We start from the raw sequence: 19,249 nt of genomic DNA, 5'->3' as shown, positions 1-19,249 counted from the left end.
AGAATCCTCGTGTTCCCGTTACCTCAAGGTATCCGATGACCCGTCCATACTGTCCGGAACCTCCGTGCTGCTTCTTGTGCAGGTAGTCAAACTCGCAGGGGGCAGTCAGGCACTCCCGGAAGGCAACCTTGGGCTTTCCGAGTATCACGGGGCAGTTGTACTCACGACCCATGCGCTGCACATCAGACCATGTAGTGCAAAAACCTTCAATTCAATGACACCTCATAAGTGCAGGCTTATCATAAGCACAGTGATAGCACCCAAACCATTGCAAAATAAAACTTACTTCATGTGCCCCCTTTCTTTTTTTGGCCAAATGTGGTATGTCAGGACAATTTAAGCACTGAGGCTCACTGTCAGGCCTTGAGGATTAGTTGATGTCACGGACACAGCTGTGGAGGAACACGCGTGGTGCTGTATGCCTCTAGGAGTCTGGTGTCATGTTCTTCCTATGATGGGCTGCCCTCGAAACACAGCACTGACCCACCCCTTAACCTTCTTTAAAAACCTTAACCCTACACAGGCAAAAAATTAAATGGAACATAAAGGTAAATTTTTGCCAGTTACAGAATGGATAGCAAGAGAAGGGAAGCGCCATCGAGGACGGCAGAAAACTAGGTCGGGTGATGAAGTTAGGAAATTTGCAGGTGCAATTTGGAATCAGCTAGCGCAAGATGGGGATAATTGAAGATCACAGGGAGAGGCCTTTGTCCTGCAGTGGACATAAATATAGGCTGATGATGATGATGGCACCCTATTCCCCAATCGGCAGAACATCACAGGTGTCATGGGGTACGAAAATATAAGTCAATAGTGGGAGAGGCATGGAGTGCAACAAAGGCTACACCTCACAGCAAAAGAGCGCTTGTGATCTTCGTCACACTACAGCCTACAATCATAGCACACTGTCTGGTGCATTACGTACTCCTGCTGGAAACTACATAAACATAAGTGCAGACTTCACGAACATAAGGTTTGGTGCAGTCAAATCCTGTGCTGCCCTACACGCTTACCTGAGCATAGATGTCCAGGTGCAGTTCTCCCATGCCCGAGGCAATCATCTGCACCATGACACACAGGGCATGTCAGACACCAGCAATAAGGCACTCACATAATCATGCAAATACAGCTTAGACCGCTCATAACGTAACCATTTATAGTGCAAAACTGGCTACAACGCGGCCTTTTCTGACTCCCGTTTACCCTCCCATAGAACTCCATGTACACGCATACCGCTTGCAGTGCATCCACACGAGACGAAATATTGGTTATAATGGGACTTCCACGGGAAAATCCTGCCGCCAAGCATGGTAGTGAGCACGCTTCTCAACGAGGTGCGCCCGCTGACGGGAGAGGACAGCAATGTGGGCGATGCGGAGGAGGAGCATGAGACGCAGAGCGAACAAACGAACGAAGAAAGAAAATTAAGGGAAAAAAAATAATAAAAAAAACACTGGCAGCACGATGCAGGCGCGCGGTGGTTGCCTAGGTGATGGATAAGCCTTTTTCTCAGCTACTTATCAGCGGTGTGCTTTGCACTGAATGCAGCTTCAGTTTCTGTGCAGCCCTTGCGATGCACATCGTGAAGTGCACATATCGCGCGTGCGACACTGTCAGTATAAGCAGTGTTCCACAAAAATAGTTTGGAGCTATTAGGCTTTATGTGTACTTGTGAGCTTCTGCCGTTCGTACCAGGGTGCCCACATACAAACTTGGTAGACATTCGTAGTAGTTGCCGCAGCTGATCACCCGAGAAACCAAACTCCGCTTCATATGCATTGTTGTCAGTTTAGCCCACGTACGTGATCGCATGTGTGCCCATGTGCGTGATCGCATGTGTAGTCTTTATGTAATCGTCTATGGGTATGAACACATCAAGGGCGAGCTTCTTGTGACGGCATGCTGCCCGACACCCCCTCTGGCTAGGCCTAACCAGTGCCCCCCGTTAGCGACCAAAGTTGTGGTTAGGTGCCGAGTCAACGAAATGTGTTGCAATGGCTGTATGGCACATGGAAAGCAGAGAACCCCCCTTGATAACTAAAGTGAGGGCACGGGCAACACTCGAATGGCAGCAACTTGGTCTGCAGTCATCATGTTTTCGACACCGTGAATGCGCCAATCAGTCCAAGAAATTGGATGAGATACTGTACTGCACCTAAATTTTCGGTTGCCGTCTTTTTTTTTCCCCCATTATTATTACTTGGTCTGCTTCATGCGAAGACCGCTGTTAATTAAGCTTTCAACGTTCATAAATTTAAACGGATGCAAAATCCCTGGTTACACACTTCGATTCTTGGATATGCGCGGCTGCTTGGTCTACATGTTTTGCATATGTGCAGGCCTTGAAAATCGTTCTTTTTTTGTTTTGTTATAGCGTGATACCGCTTATAGTGCGGATATTTGCAACTCCGGCGACTTACGTTATATATAAGCAGTCTACACTGCATATTAGGAAAACATGATTCAACAGAAATTGTTTTCTTTTTAGTCCATATTGCAGATATGTGAGATTTATAGCACACTATTATGTTCAGAAACAAATTTTTGGCAGCTGTTTTACAGGAGGAAGTACCAAGAAAAAAAAACTAACATAAGGGGACTTCCTGAGAGTATGTGTAGAAAACACAGACACCCACACTCTACTCCCCCCTTCCCGCAAAAAAAAAAAAAAAAAAACGTTTGGGTGCATAAGTCTAGCATGTACATGTTCATGAGCAAAAGTTTGAAGACAAATACCAATGCTTCTCCGAATAAATTTTTTTTCTTCGCAGCATGGCCATGCCAGCTGAAATCAAGTGGCACTGCCCATGTGCGTGCATTTGATCAACCCACTGTATTGAAGCAATTTCATGTTGCAGAGATCTGGTCAAAAAATTTTAATTTACTGCCTTGTCGTGTGGTTTCACAGCAGCATGCTGCCCTGCCATGAAGCCACACCTCAAGGCGAAATTTGCATAGCACTATACGCATCCCAACAATAACATTGATTCCTTTGAATTTCTGATGCGAGTAATACGATCAAAAATATGGTAATTAATCGCGAGGGGCTAAGTGGGTAAACTCTCAGCCAGCCCACAGAAGAGGCCCCATATGCCTCACAGTGTTGCCAGCCTGTTAAGTTTAAGGTTCTCATGTGTTGGTGAAGTGGCATACCTCTTTGTTGTCTGTGTCATACTTGACGTGGAAGGTGGGGTCCTCCCGACAAAATCGGTTCACTGCTTTGGAGAAACTGTCATTGTCCTTGTTATCCTTTGGACGTATGGACATGGAGATCACGGGCTCTGGCACATGGATTGACTCCTGCAAAGCACACCACACCACTTTCAGCTGTTAGAATGATGCACCAGTTCATTTATGGCAGGCCAGCTTAGATTCAAACATTCTGTGTAGGAGAGCAATGGTTTCTGTATTGACAGTTGTGGAGATGGGTTTCCACGATGCTTACCATACAAGTGATAGTTGGAAAACGGCACGAAGACACTACTCTACTCTGCAGCGGACAAAAGATGCTACGACAGGGCTCGCTGACAATTTGGCATGGCACATAGAAGGCTTTAGAGTCAGACTGCCAACAAACACTGGTTTATTAACCCAAGATAGACCGCAGTGCGACAATCATGCCTTGCAGGCAAAGGCTCACCAAAAGACCAATCGAGCATGCGCGCCTGCTGCACTAGGCTAACTGGGTAGCAGGCCACCAAGCTCGAAGACAAGTTGCGAGAACAAAAGTCCCATGTAACCAATTCGCTGCAGGCCTGTGAGCACCTGCCACGGCGAGGAAGCACTAAGCAGAACAGCGCCTGGGGGCAGTTACTAGGTGGCCAATCAGGGCACATCCTAGTAATGTGTGCTCACGTGTATGACTCAACGCCGGGACGGAGAAGCATGGTTTGTGTAAGAAAGTAGCTCCGGCGTGCTAGCCATGTTGCGACTGGGGTGGCAGTTCCTGGATATCGAGCTTGGCAAATGGCCGTCACTAGGCGCAATCTAGGGGATGAGGCACGGGAAGGCCCCTCGATCCCCACACAGTCCAAGATGCCACATAGAAAGGTAATAACCAGTGGCCACTTCGAAATGCCCTTCATACCACATCAGGTTGAGTAATACCAGTGTGCCATAAGCTAGATTAGCAGCGGTGGCACTGACGAATTGAAATGTGGAGCAATTTTTGGAGCAGCAAAATGCTAATTTTGGAGCGGTTTGAAGTACCAAGTACAGATTTCGTACCACTTTGTAGCAAATAAATGCCTACTGCTGGACATATATAAGGCACTTTCAAACGCTTAAAAGTGGGAGCGTCATTCCATAAAGTATTTGCTTGCTGTAAAGCTATGCCCTAAATCTGGCAACCCCTAAATCTGACTATCCCTTTATTTTAAATATGGACGACAAACCTGCTCACACAGCCTGCTCTAATTTGTTTATTTCAAATTGAGTTGAGCTGCTGAGATGTTTGCCTTTTAGATTTTCTTCATTTTTTATTGAGAGCTGCCAATTTAGCCATGTTTTCAGCAAGGCTAGAGTTAGCATGAACCAGCAACCCCTGGTCAAACTCAATGACATCAATGTTCTTTTGAGACAGGTTAGCCTTGATGAGCCCCCTGGTTACACCCAAGCATTACTTTAGATTACACCAGGCACTTTTCAATGGTTCTTTCTTCCTCGTTAAAGTTTTGGGCCACTCAGCAACTTTTCAGCAACTGGCTGGTTTACAACTGGCGCCAACCAAATGTCTGGGCACCAATAATTTGTACATGCTCGAGTATTCGGACTTCACTGCGGCACCACAAATGCCCCCATAGGTTTAACGTGTAAAGGTGACCAAAATTTCTGACACCTTAAAGAACGCCATTCGATAAATTTGGAGTCCACCTGCACAGTTGGATATGAAAGCCGATGGAGTTTAGCAGAGTGGCGCTATTTTGACTTTCATACGTCACTAGCATACCCACCAACCTTAGACCGCCTAATATACTATGCGAGATGCCAAAACATACTACAACTGCATAAAGAAATATTAAATACTGTTTTACTGTTCAGGAACTTTGGTTAGGTTAAATGCACAATGAACACGTCACAACAGCGGCGCAACTAACTTATTACACACTGGGCATTGAGGGCTGGGCTAGCTCACAGCCGTTCAGTTTTGGCCTTTTTTTGTCGAACACCTGTTCATGGCACTTCCCTGAGTGAGGCTGAGCATACCTCGTGACTAGCAACTGCTCCACAGTCTTTTATGACATAAGAAGTACGGAACTGGGTGTGTACCTTTTTAAACGCTTCCACAGTCGTATACAGTCCAACCCACTTATAACTATACCGGTTTTACCAATATATCGGTTATAACAATGAAAAGCTGCTGCACCATCAACTTTTGTGTGTTTTCTATGGTCAAATAACCCGCTTACTACCCTGACCCCAGGCTACTATAACAGTTATAGCAATGAAGTCTGGCTACTTGTTGTCCATGCCTAAAGGTAATGAAATGCAAAATCTTTGAATCAAAAAGAAAAAAGAAAGCAGAAAAATTCAGAGTGCTTCTCTTGTCGAGGAAATGAGGGTAAGCGAAGCTTGTGGCAAGATGATGTCGTCGCAGGCGTTCCGTTTCGTTTGCCCTAAATTCAAGGTAGGCGGCTCTCCGTTGACATTTGGCCTCAACATCGTGCTCCCGCAACTCGGGATTTCACCTGGGCTTCGGAAGCCCTCACGTTAGAATCGGCACGTCAACGACGAGCCCTTTCCCAAGCGAGTTTGCGGCAGCATTGCTCAAACGCAGCCTGGCCCTCGGCGGAACGCACCATGTGAGGCCTTCCCATGCGGTCGCCGAAACTATCTGAGGCGAGGGAAGCCTGGTGGAGTGTGCGCCAAGCCCCTTTCCTTCCCTTTCCCTCCCCACGACACACCAAACGACCCTGATTGGTTGTGCGTGTCACGTGATCCGGTGCCGGTGCAGCTTTCCCGCACCTATTCCTTCCTTTCTTTCTTCCATTCCTTCTGTCTTTCTTTATTTCTTGTCCCTGGTTCATACCCGCATACCCAATGCGGGTATGAGCCATAGTAGTTTTAGCGTTACATCGCCAGCACAGGCTAGCGTATACAAGTTCGCTTGAAAAGAGAAACCTGAGCCTCTGCATGTTGTTTTCCAGCCTTCGCATCGCCAACCTTTCACGCCTCTCTCCTGTTACCCTTCCACCCCTCCAAAACACGAATGGACTGCGCCAACTGCACTAATAACACTGGGCACTGCTCCCAGATTGCTCGCTGACCCCTCATTCTGTGCAGTTCTGCCGATGGATTAAGTCACTCGTGCTCATCTATGTTGGTTGAGACAAAGTCATTCCTGGTCACATGGTTTCTCAGCCTCGTTTGACCCTCCACCGAAATGAAAAATGGCTGATCCGCCCGCTGATCATCGGAAACGCATGATGTTGCTGGTGAAAAGAAAGTGCACTGCTATAGATTTGGAAATGAAGTACAACCGATGATGGCAGCGATGACAGATGATTCAGTCCCTCCAGGGCTTCCTTATCGCAAGGGCCCTTCATGAGAGAAGGATGTCAGCTAGCTTCGCATAAAGCAAGCGAGGCTGATGGATATGGGATTTTCTCGTGCAAGCCAGTGAGAAGTACGTGGCGAGATGCTTGTGGCGATCTCGCCCCAGCATTTCTTCTCGATTTTTCAAGCTGAGAGGCTGCTGCGGCAACCTTCTCCCATTTTTTAAAAGGCCCCTTTTGAGGCCACCAAAGCGATGCCTCGACGGAGCTCGCATGTCAATTGCCACCCGTGACCCCATTTTGCAGTTGTTATAGCAGTGCCATTCTTGAACGCTGAGAGCCGTGGCTTGTTATACGCGATAGGAGCATGCAGGAACCAGAGTTAAACAGTTGAACGAGTCAATACAATCAGCAGCCAGATGGAGGAAGGTGGTGAGGAGGGGCACTGGCCTCCCGCCACTATAGTTTTTGTACAACAGTTCTGCCATCCCCCTATTTTGATTTCTTTTCCATGCAGCCTGGTTATAACAATTATTGGTTATAACAATGAAATTTTCGTGGCACTTGAATATTGTTATAAGTGGTTTCGACTGTACCGCACATACCTTTTCCACATGAGGTCAGAAGAAAAATGCAAGTCCAAATACTTCTATTTTCATGTTCTCAGCATGTGCACAGCATCAAAAAACTAATTCAATTAAAAAAAAAAGCTTTCGGAAAGTTGGGTGTAGGTTTGTCACTTAAATGCATGGTGACACTACAGTGAGGACTGTAAGTGAGGACACTGTAATGAAGGAACAGAACTAACACTTGTCCCACAGCTTCTTTACTGCATGTCCTTGTTTTAAAGAAGACAGATTCATAGGACGATCACTGTCAATTGTGTCCTTGCTTTTGTGCTGTGCTGTATTCAAGTAATGATAAACTTCAAAGATCGCAAAACGTACCAAGGATAGCTTGAGGTTGGCGTCGGTGACGAATGTGTCACCTGAGGCACAGTCAACACCAAAGACGGCGCAGATGTCTCCCGCAAAGGCTTCCCCAACATCCTCCATCTCGGCAGCGTGCATGCGCACCACACGTGGCACCCGAACCTTGCGGCCTGTGCGAGTGTTCCACAGGGTGTCGCCCTTGCGCAATTGGCCCTGGTACACCCGCAGGTATGTCAGCTGACCAAAACGCCCAGCCTGTAGGACAGTGAGAGAAGACGGGCATGGAGAACCACAATGGCTCAGAGCGGGGAAAAAAGAAATTACCACTACAGTGAGTCTTATTTCATGGCAACCACAGCGCAGCGTGAATTAGTGAGTCAATACAGGTAGTTGACCTAATATTTGATATCATCAAGACACAAAAGAGCAAAATCTATTTTAGCTATATTTGTAAATTACCCGTCTACAATCCCAAAAACAAACACTCTTGTCGCTAGAGGAGGCTCCGTAAGCCCGAAAAGATGCAAGAATTAGGGGTGTGTGGATGTAGTGAATAGTAGACTTAAAGTCAAATTGAATATCAAATATATTGTGGAGTTAAATGCTTACAAGCTTTGAGCAAGAAAACACTGCGTAGCACATGCACAGGAGTCTACTAGTGTTGCATAACAAGAATTTTGCAAGCTATGAATAAAGATGTATGGTATGGTCTATTAGAGGGAACCACAAATTAGTATGCCAGCACTGATTACAGCTCAATTCAATAAGGTCTGGATTATATTCTCTTCTTTATTAATAGAATGCCTGTTGAATAGAATTGAGTGCTTTTTTGCCCTCTTATGAGAAAGTACTGAAGTTATGTTGTACTGAACGTCTTATGAGATTTCAAGTTCAATAGTGAACCTTAGTAGACTTCTGTTTATGGCAATCGTTTATTAAAGTGAATAGCTTTCTATGGCTCTTTCGACCGCTTTCGTGGTTGGTACAATGGTGGTAGGACTTGGTGAAAGGAAAGCGAGAATACGCACTGAGAGAATGAGCATGTGCTCTTGAGCAACCGCGTTGCAGAGAAAGGTGAGGGAGGTGGGAAGGGACCATTGTGCGTGAGCGTTTGCGTACCGAGTGGTGGGGAGGGGCGTGAAGGAGACACTGTCACCCACTGGCTCATCACTCGTTCGTTGCGGGAAGGCAAGGAAAAGGGCACATGCTCTCGGGCAAGCGAGTGCAGTGGTACCACTGACGAACTGAGATTTGGAGCAATTTTTGGAGCAGCAAAATCTTAATTTTGGAGCATCCAGATACGGATTTTGGAGCACTTTGGAGCTAATAAATCGCAGCAGCTGGACACATCCTAAGCTATTTCAAACACTTAAAATTGACAAGCGTTATTCCGAAAAGCATTTACTTGCTGTAAAACAATGCTGCTTTGCCTCTAAATACATGAGTTTCCCTTTAAATGAAGACAACAAACCTGTTCACACAGTGTGCTGTAGTTAGTTTATTGCAAGTTCAGTAAAGCTGCTCACATGTTGCCTTTTACATAGTATGATTTTTTTTCATTGACAGCTAGACACTTTGTTATGTTTTCAGCAAGGCTCTAGCATCAGTCAGAAACACCTGGCCAGACTCAATGTCATCAATGCTTTTTTGAGCCAGGCCAGCCTTGATAAGGCCCTCGTAACGCTCAGTCATTGCTTCAGACGACACCAGGAACTCTTCAATGGTCTGTTTCTTCTCGTGAAGCTGAAGCCTCTGTTCATCAACTGGTGGATTCTCAACTGGCGTCGACCAGTTATTTCGACACCAGCAATTCAAACAAGCTCGATTATTCGGACTACTTTGAGGCACCATCACTGGCCCATAAATTTAAAGTATAAGTACGACCGAAATTTCGGACACCTTAAGGTACTAAATTCTATATAATTCGGACTCCGCCTGCACGACTGCGTGATAATTTGACTGCTTAGTTGAGCGAAAATAGCAATATTTTGGCGTTGATACGTCGCTGGCATCGCCGCAGCATGGTGGTCGGCCATTTTGCCGATGCCTCCTGGAAACCGAAACTAGCGAAGCCTAGTTAATCCAGCACCGACCGCGCCCAAACCGTCAAGCCAACTCCGGCAAGCCGTTCGGGAGTGCATTCGGGTTGGCTCCGCACGTCCAGCATTTATTCATTGACGTGTTAACTAGCAACACGGTCGCGGTGACTTACAGTTGTTTAAGCGATGTCGACTACACCCTTGATGTCTCTGCCAACGAGGACAGTGACTGTTAAAAAAAAAACACGCCGTCATTCGGCTATGATAGCGCGGTCGACTGCTGCACGGCGATTTTGTAGTGATGCATTCCACTCAATTCTATATACCACCCTTATCGTCTCCACCTCTCTCTGCCGGTGGATCCCATATAACGCAGGCGGAGCACCGCTCTTATAGCACTGACGAAGCGCAAGGAGTGGCAGCGGAAAAGGCATCGCTACAAAACCGCAGTGCTGTTGCCAAAGGTTGAAGATTCGGTGCGTGCATTAATTGTACTTTCGTCTTTTGTGGCAAAAGCATATATAACAGTGGTACAGATGCGGACTGACCAGGTCGTAGGCAAGCGTACGTGCGCGCAGGACCGCGTTGACAAACTTCGACTTTATTTTTGGACGATCCCCCTTTACGGGATACTATCACTTTCGCGAAATTTTGCGTTACTAGCACAGGACATGCCGACGGATGATACCGTTCCTGGCACACTACCAAGTATGCTGACGCTGACGCTAGTGACGCGAAATCCTGCGAAAGTGGTCAACCAAGAATAATGTCTTTTTTAGCCACTGGCGAAATAAATTTAGTTATTTTCTGGCGAATTTGGATATTTCCGACTCCCAGGCGGTCCCCATCGAGCCCGAATTATCGGTTGCCATTCGATTATGAAGCCGCTTTAGTCATGCGCACTACGTACGTCTGCGGGCCACTGCGGCCACACACGTAATGCGCAGGTGCTAATTTGGCACACTTCGGCGCAAAATCGTGTATTTTTATCAGAATGGCGCAGTAAATCTCGTATGGCGCAATCTGGCGCATTTAGCGCAGGGGTGCGAGCACTACGAGTGGCAAAGAGCAACCAGAGGGAGGAGGCGGGGAAGGTGTCGCTCGCGCGTTCGCTCACTCGTCGCATGTCTCGCTGGTTGCCAAGCGGTGGTCAGTCCATCATGAACAATGCGGCGCACAAGAATCCATAGCACATTCTTGGCAACGAAAAATACATTGCAGACGCAGGCGAGTGTTTCATCGTACGTTTCGCCATACACTGATGGTGTTGACGCTGACACACAAAGGAGAGCAAGAAGTGGACGCTCTCTGCATCTGCCACGAAGGAACTCCCAAGAAAGCAAGGGAAGGCACTGAGGGAAAGGGCATGTGCTCTCAGGCAACCGAGTGCAGACATGGCCAGCAAGGAGGGGAGGGGGCACTGTTGCTCGATCGCTCGTTCGGGCTATTCGCAAACACTGACAATCATCGTCAATGGTTTATGGATATCTTTAGCATAGAAACCTTTCCGTTGCAGCTTTCCTCCAAAACAAAGAAGGGTTTTCCTAGCTTTGAGAATTATCATCAGCTCATGAAGGTCAACGTGCACAACAGACGAAAGCACAGACCACGCATCCCAGCACTCAATCCCCGCTTCCCACGCAGCCATCGTTGGTGCTACGCGGGTTGGTGCACAGTCGCATCAGGAGCCTTTTCATGGTCGGATTCAGCGTCATTTGCCACTTGTGAAATGTTCCGAAATCGGGGAGGGCCACAGCAAGTTCACACGAGGCAGATGCCCCCCCCCCTTCCCTGTCCATCCGTCGTTTGCGCAGACAGTCAGCACACTAGTCACGTGACACTTTTGCACCCGCCGTATAAATCTACAGCTAGTCCTGTGAGGAATAGCCTGAAGCTACAAAATGAAGACCGATGAGCACATCTGCGAAAGGTGCCAGGAATGAGAAATAGCCATATGGTTTGTCACAAAGATTGCAGCCGTGAACAACGTCGGTGTCATCCCGTACACTCGCTTTTGTTGACGAAGCAATTTGTTGGCTTTCCGAGTATCATGCGGTTATTGCAAATACCGTATTTATTCGAATATAAGGCCAGGTTTTTTTCCCAGAATCTTTAGTCTTGAAGTCACCCCCCCCCATATACGCAAATATTGCCTTTAGGTGTGGCTTCACAGCAGTGTGACTTTCGCCTCATAGTGTGGCTTTATGGAAGTGCACGCCGCAATGCTGTGAAGCCACACTATAAGGCAATATTTTTTTTCTTGGGTCCTCGAACTGGTATCCTCGCCAGTAGCGTACCCAGGATCTCTGCCAGGGGGGGGTTGACAGTTTGCCAATACCATCTAAATAGCACTAATTTCAATTTCTTCACGGGAAATTGTAAAAAAATTCGCTTTTTGTGAGTGTGCAGACGATTGCGCGTCTTACATCTTAGATGCAGTACTCAAATGCGCAAGAAAAGAAAAGGGGTTAAACAAAAGAAGGGGGTTAAGTCGGCCTCAGGGGGGGGGGGGATTACAACCCCCGAAACCCCCCCCCCCCCGTCGGTGCGCCACTGATCCTCGCCTTATGATCATGAACGCCTTATAATCGAATAAATACGGTATATCTGCATTGATTCAGTAGTAAACCATAACATTAGTCGGAGACACCTGACGAAGCAGCACCAATTAGGCTTAATGGCCTGACTGACTGTTGAAGCGGCATTTGCGGGCATTCGTGCCAAGTCCACATGTGCACTTAAACTCGCGTGTGGGCAGACAGCTCTTAACTGTGTGAATATGTGTGTACGAACGCGCATGCCGGATATGATCTGCGTGCCTTCCGGCAGCTAATCAGCAAGATGTTTGTGCACGCTTTTGTGCTTTCCGAAGCTTGCACTCCTTTTCTTGCCGTTCCCTCTGTTCATGTCGCATTATCGTTTTGATCAGTCATGCCTACCAATGAACCTTGTAACGACTGTGACCACACCGTGTGAAAAACCTGCGCATATTAGAGCACTGACCACACCGGTGTCTCCCTGAATATAGTCGACTTGCAGTAATTCGACCTTGACAGGACAAACAAGATTGATTGAATTATCCGGCGGGACAAATAAAACAAGATGCAGAAAGAGCACCGAAGCACTACTGAATAATATGCTATAGTAACTGCCTGAGTCTAACACAGCCAACTTTCTATGCGTCCAAAGTAAAAATACTAACAAAGAAACGAAAGTAATAGCTCCTAAACAAAGTCAAATTTAATGCGCCTCCAACTTTTCAGCAAGAGAAATGGACAAAAATGGTCTAGTGTGTGTTGCACAATGGCGGTCGGTTTCCTAATGTAAGTGTTGCCAAACAGTTTTTTAAAAGTCAGTTTGCCACAGTACATCGGTGTCATGTGATGATGTATACAAACATCGCAAAGACAGCTTTTGGTTTCCTATCTGATTGCACCGCACCGGCAATTTTCAGCGCAGATTTGTTGTAAGCAAAAAAAAAAATGAAGAAGAAAAAGGCCCCTGTTAGAATCAAGTAAAGGCTGTAATCAGACATTGTGAGACATTGATCAGACATTGCTGATCAGACATGGCTTGAAATCTTCCTTGGCAGGCCAAGGAATCTCCCGTTTTCGACGGGAGTTTTTTATGTGTGTTCAACACATTCATCGTAGCCTAAGCTCCGCCGAGACAGATGCTGCCACTATGATGTGGTCCCTAATAGGGTCCCCAAAGGGGTTCAGGAGCATGCATGCTGACTATTCAAGTTCAAGTTATCCGGTGAAGGCAAATTTTAGGATCGAAATAACAAAAGGTGGGCCCATAGAAATGCATGGGCACTGGCTGGGTCTTCGTTCGGGATCGAATTAACCGGAGTTGAATTAAAAGAAGTCTACTGTATACCGAATATTTGGAATAGTAAATTCTTTATTCCTGAATCGAATTATTCCTATGTGTCCACTTAAGAATTTAATTCAGAGGATTTTGATGGCATCTGCTTGGTCCTAGTTTATTTTTTAAATGTTAGAGGACCACATTGTATTCCAAGTGAGCCAAAGACTGAACTTTGCAAACTTCAAGAACTTTTACAGATCAACAGAAGCCCAAACACTACAAGATACAGTAGACTCTGATTAAATGGAACTCGAAGGGGCATGAAGACAAGTTCTATTGATCAGCAGTTTCGTTTATGCGAAGAACGCAAAAATCACGGTAAAACTGCTTTATTTCAAAAGTGTAGAGTGCTTTAATTTTACTGCGGTGAACATAAGATGTTACTGTATACTCTGTTTGGAATATCCCACCTTCTTCGCACAAGCTATTTATTTATTTATTTAAAAATACCTTACAGGCCCAAGGGCATTGAGTAAGGGGGGTTTACTTAATACAATGAAAGCACAAGCAAACTAGTATGAACAGGGTTACAATGCAGTGAACATCAAAACACAACGCAACAGAGTAAATTTGTTCATGTACTTTCGCATTTGACTGTCACCATCACGATTCACAAAGGAAAGCGAAAACTAAGCAATCTGAATGCTGCAAAGCAGCCACTAATTTTACGACAGCGCAACTGGCTGATGGATTTTCTTAATATTGATATCACTGTTTGACACACTTGTCGACCTACTCGTTTCATATGAAGTATGACAGCCGATGAGGTAGGTACACTTGTGGTTCCAGTTAGCTCACAAATAGAAGTCTTTTGTTAAACGAAATTTGTTAACACTGTTCCTATGGATAGCCAACACGTCAGAAATTTCGGATGCTCAAACCCTTCGCCATACGATTTTCCAGACTTTTTATTGATAACGGGTCTGAGGTAGCATCCATCGCCGCCATTTTGATTATCTCACAGCCTTAAACCAACAGTCTTGCACGCGATCTGCTAGCCGTAGCACGGGGCCACCGTATCGTATCAAACCCCTCAAACCAGCACCCTCGCATTCCAATCCGTTGGCAGCCATGGCCAGCCGCAGCTATGGCCATAGCCTTCTGTGTTTATCTACATGTTGTTTGGTTAGGTTTGTGATAGGTCGTGCGATCGTGTTGTGCTGCTGTGTGCTCTCTTCGACGTTCTCCAAGAAGCTTCCCACTGTTTGGTGCTGTGCTTTTCACTGAGCGGATTTGCTGCTGACAGTGATGGCGCCAACTACACCTGCGTCGTCTTATCCATGGCTTTAGAGCTCGCAAAGCCCTATTGTAGGCTGACAATGGAAAAGAAAGCTGCCATCATCAAGCATGTTGAAAGTGGCTGGTCTCAAGCCACGTAGGCAAGGAGTTTGAATTTCGAAGCAAACGATTTCGAATTTCATGAAAAACAAGTTGAAGATTTTGGAAGTGGCTGAAAGTCAAGCGGGGCTCAAAAAGAATGCAGTCAGGTTGTTTACCCGAACGCTTGAGGAAACGCTCCTTGTGTGACCAAATACCTACCGTAAAAATGTGTTGATCCCTCTTATATAGGAATCGGTATAGAACACGAAAGTGAAACGTGTCTTCACAGAAGTAGTGTAATGTTTATTGCACATTGATATATAATGTCTATTGCTGTTTGTGGCTAAAGCGCCCTTAGGCGTTGATGCACCCACGCTGACGCCTGGTGGCACGTCTCCTCCATCACGACTACCAACGTCGATGACCATGAGCAACCGTCGTGCATAGGGAAGCTGCACTACGCTGCACACGCTAGCACAACGCGAAAGACGAAGCACGTAACTGACACACTAATACACGCGCAAGACAAAGCACGTAACTGAATCGTCACCGAGTCAAATCAGCGCGTACAGCGCGTCGTAATTGCAGCCTCCGCGATCAACTTCAGAACATTTTCAGAGCTAATTGCGGAGGCCACGCTCCGCTGTGCTGAGTACGGTGAACGCCACCTAGGTGGCGTTGGTAGTGCTTCTTAATGCCAGCGTCCCTTCGAATGCTGGCATCGAGGCGTCGTAGTGCTGAGACCACCGAAGCGTTCACTGTCGGTGCGCGTTAAGGCCGGAATACATGAGCGAATAACCGGCGTCCGAGCGAAGAACTTCGTCGGTCGGCGAACGTCCGACGGCCGGCGTCAAGAAATTTGCCGTCCGCAGCCGATTCTGCCTGTCCAAACATTTTCGTCGGGTGAACGCCGCCGCCGGAAGCGTCTAGCGCGCAGCGGTGGACGACAGCCAATCAGGAGGCACTAGTTCCGGTCGCAATGCATGCTGGTGTTTCGCGCGCGCGCGCCTTTTCGCGTCGTCTGCAATCGCGTTGGTGTTGCCGTGTCTGCATGTCTCTGCACCGATTGAGTAGTTCCTAGTATGATCTCTCAGGAATCGCGTTGTATTGTACATCCCATATCCGCTGATCTGCGAGGAAACAGACAAGCAGTGCAAGCTCTCTACAACAACCTTCAACAGAAATCTTCTGATCTCAGAGGCCACATGCTGTCGTCATGCCTATCTCCCGACTTCCCCGATAGATGGCGCTGGCATCGGATATTTCTTTCGCTAGGCTTAGACGCGTTCGAAACGAGAAGCGATCTCGAAAACTACTCAAGGTTATCCATAATACTCTGTCGTCGAAGCGGCCTGAGACTAAGCGAAAGCCGTTTACGCAGTCATTTGCTTCCACTAAGTGATTCTACAAGGACAACGCCAATTCAGTTCGAAGCGGCGCCGGGACCGCCGCCAACACGGCGGCCAACGCGCGGCGGCGGTTCGCCGCATGTATGCAACACAGCAAAACATCCTGCGTCGTGTCGCCGCGTCGTACTTGACGCGTGAAGTTCTCGAGAAAGTTCGCTCCAGTTATCCCGGCTTTAGTGTCATAATGCAGTACTTCTCTTTTCTGCTCGTAGGCTGCGGCACCGCCCCGAGCAAGAGCGCGGTACACGGAGGAGTGTTAGATATATAAGGCGCGTCTGTGTAGCTCTCTGCAAATGCGTTTGTGGCGCAATGGGTTAAACCTCGCGATCTATCGTCGCGGACCGAGAGGTCGTGGTTCGATTTCCTAATTTTGCATGTTTGTGGAACTTTTTCTTCTGGTTCTTCTTTGTATTAGTTCTATGACGTATTTCCGTGACGGAAATACTCAGTGAGTCTGGTGGACCCCGGTAAAACCATTTCGTGTTAAAATTCCGAGCAAGCGCCCCCCCCCCCCGAGCAAGTCGAAAGTACCGGCAATGTTGGGGGGGCGCTATCCCGGAACGGCACCAAATTCAAGATGGCCACGACAAAATTTTCCCCAAAAAAAAAAGAAGCGCAGTTGGAATAGCATCAAAATTTTATTGAACATGAACTTTATTAGCCAAGATTTGTTAGTGGTGTTTACACTCTCAACACCACCGTTACTCAAAACCACCAAAACAACTACAGAAAGCGCATCGACTGCACCGGCGCGTCGCCGCGACCGGCGACGCGGAACATTGGTTTATGCAGCTTCTATTCCAGCAAAATTGTCCGCGAGAGTAATTGACGCGTAATGTTCACTTTATTAAAACCATGTCCACGGTGAAATGTTAGCACTAATGAGAGTTCCGATACCAGTGAAGCTCAGCTGCAGTGCATGGCTACCGACGGCGGACAGCGAACCGCGGCTCGGCCATGCTCGCATCGCAGCTGTTGCCCGCAATATCAGCATGTTTTCTTCATCGTGTGAAATTATTGCGAGGAGAGGGAAAGGCAACGACGGTAACAAAACATTGCTGCTTGGGAGCGTCGGCGGTTCGTTCTGAAGCCGTCTGCACAGATTCGAAGTGAACTGAAAAAGGCCTAGCGACGATATCGTGGCGAGTGATTAGCAGCGGGAAGTTGCCGGCGATGCCATAGCGTAGCCGCGACCACTCCTCAGTCACCGAGTGGTCCCGTCACTGGCCGCAGGGAACTCCTTTGTGCCGTGCGAGAGGCAGATCTCACCGTCGGCCGGCGGTCGTGAACTACAGACCGCCAGCCGCAGTTCGCCCCGATGACTCGCGTGCCCACTGGGGCGCCCGGGTACGACCAGATTCGATGAAATGCTCATCCGGGCGCCCGACACGCACCGGTGCGATTTGCCGAACTTGCCATCATTTGTGGACTAGATGTGGCAGCCAGTGTTGGTGCGGAGCTGGGGGGGGGGGGGGGGCACTTTCCCGAACGGCGCGGAAATTTGAAATTAGCAGTGAAGTTAGGGGGGGCTCTTTCACGGGTTTGGGCGCTTGCTCGGAATTTTACGGTAATCGCAAAGTGTCCCGGTGTCGGGTTACCCTTGAAGCAAAAGGCGGAGGCTTTTGAGCTTTAAATGAAAGTCGAGAATTTCAAGTTCAGCGATCGAAAGCTCAGAAATTTCAAGAATCGCAACGACCTCAAGTTCAAGATTCGTGGAAAGCGGCGCCATTAATGATTCAGCTGTTGCACTGTATCAAATGAAAATACAGTCTTTGTTGCTGAACTTCATGCCTGAGAACATTTTCAACTGTATTGAAACAACATTGTTCCACGAAATTAAAGTTGCTTTCAGCTCACTTTATCAATTAGAACTTCTCAACCACTGAATAGTTAACAACGTCCAAATGAGTGCTCAGCTTCAAATTTTTGTCACGGTGATCGATCCTAGCCCTTTAGTCTATCAGCATGCGATGAAAGAAAGATTGCGAAAAAGTTTCTCAATCCACTCTGAGGCATGTACGCTAGGGCTACCTCCAGCTTGAGGCCAGAGCAACCAAGGGTGGCTGTCGTCCCGGCTGGGGTTCATGACCACTTTCTTGACGTTGGCACTGGCATGCAAAAAGATCTCGGGCTTGACCACGACAGACATTGAAAACATTTTTGGTACAACTGACAGTGAGGCATAATGTGGAATGAAACACTGATAGCAAGGGTGCCTGTGACACTGAGTGAAACACAACAGATAAAGGAGCTCCATTGTAAGACCAAACAAACTACAGTCAACCAGTGCCATAATGAAGTTATTACTGCACAGTAGTTAGTCGATACAATTGTCACTCAAAATGATCGCAAAAGGGATAATCGAACTCAAAAGGGATCGCAATATACAGTTAAACCTGGATATAACGAAATTGACAAATTCCCGAAAACTTTGTTATAAGAGGATTTCGTTATATGCAGGTCGGCACGAAAATTCGAAAAGAAGCGCTTACCGTATTTACTAGATTCTTACGCGCTTACCGATGGCATCGTATAAGGCCCGTTTATAGTCCGACGTTATCGGTGCGCGGGACAGCGTCGTTTGCGACCAGTCACGCTACGCCGTTGCGCTGTGGCCAGCCAAAACGCCATCTCCTCTATACTCCGACACGCACACCGTCGGCTGTTATCTTCAGAGCATGCGCAAACGATCCCAAGGCCCGTGCGCCACTTTGAACGGCTTCTGTGACCGTTGGCGAAGGAGCGACATGGCGCCTTTATTTCTTCGCGCGAAATAGCATGTGGTCAGCGCAGTCGTCGACCAATGCGCGAATGGATCAGAGCCAATTCGGGCACGGCCTGTCGGGCGTCCGAGCCGCCGTTACGTTGGCTGCGCCGGTGCGCTTGACAATAGAGGGGGTCGTTTTCCGCCAACGGGACGTAGCGTACGCGCGCTCGCATTACGTCACTACAAGCCCCCCTATAGTGTCACCTAGTGTCAGTAGTGAAGTGAAGCGCCGAGACTTGCGCAGTAACCAAAAAGTATGCTGCCAGTGCTTTGAAAAAAAAAAAAAGATTTTTTTTTTTCGGCAACATCAACTGAAAATGAGAGAGCCGCTGGCAGGCTAGGCCAGCTGCAGCAAGCGGCGGATCAGTTTGAATGAAGGGGGGGGAAAGGTCACACCCACGCTGCAGGATCGCCG

General features: G+C 47.5%; 1 protein-coding gene across 7 annotated transcripts in view; it reads right to left on the bottom strand.

Moving 5' to 3' along the window:
• LOC119441408 (elongation factor G, mitochondrial) overlaps window positions 1–19,249 on the bottom strand; it is a 139,031-nt gene that overhangs the window by 34,284 nt on the left and 85,498 nt on the right. The window contains exons 11-14 of one of the 7 annotated variants that reach the window (XM_049661249.1): window positions 7,442–7,681; window positions 3,154–3,300; window positions 1,014–1,061; window positions 23–175 (exon numbers count right to left, since the gene is read on the bottom strand). The exons of 3 other annotated variants lie outside the window; for them this stretch is intronic. In XM_049661249.1, the coding sequence (XP_049517206.1) occupies window positions 23–175; window positions 1,014–1,061; window positions 3,154–3,300; window positions 7,442–7,681 (588 nt within the window). The remainder of the gene's footprint in view (window positions 1–22; window positions 176–1,013; window positions 1,062–3,153; window positions 3,301–7,441; window positions 7,682–19,249) is intronic. 3 more of the 7 variants (XM_049661248.1, XM_049661245.1, XM_049661246.1) reach the window with 3 other exon arrangements.

The sequence above is a fragment of the Dermacentor silvarum genome, chromosome 2 (assembly GCF_013339745.2).
Source record: "Dermacentor silvarum isolate Dsil-2018 chromosome 2, BIME_Dsil_1.4, whole genome shotgun sequence".
Lineage (NCBI taxonomy): Eukaryota > Metazoa > Arthropoda > Arachnida > Ixodida > Ixodidae > Dermacentor > Dermacentor silvarum.
Note: the sequence above shows the minus strand (reverse complement) of the source record. Positions and strands in the feature narration are given on the sequence as shown.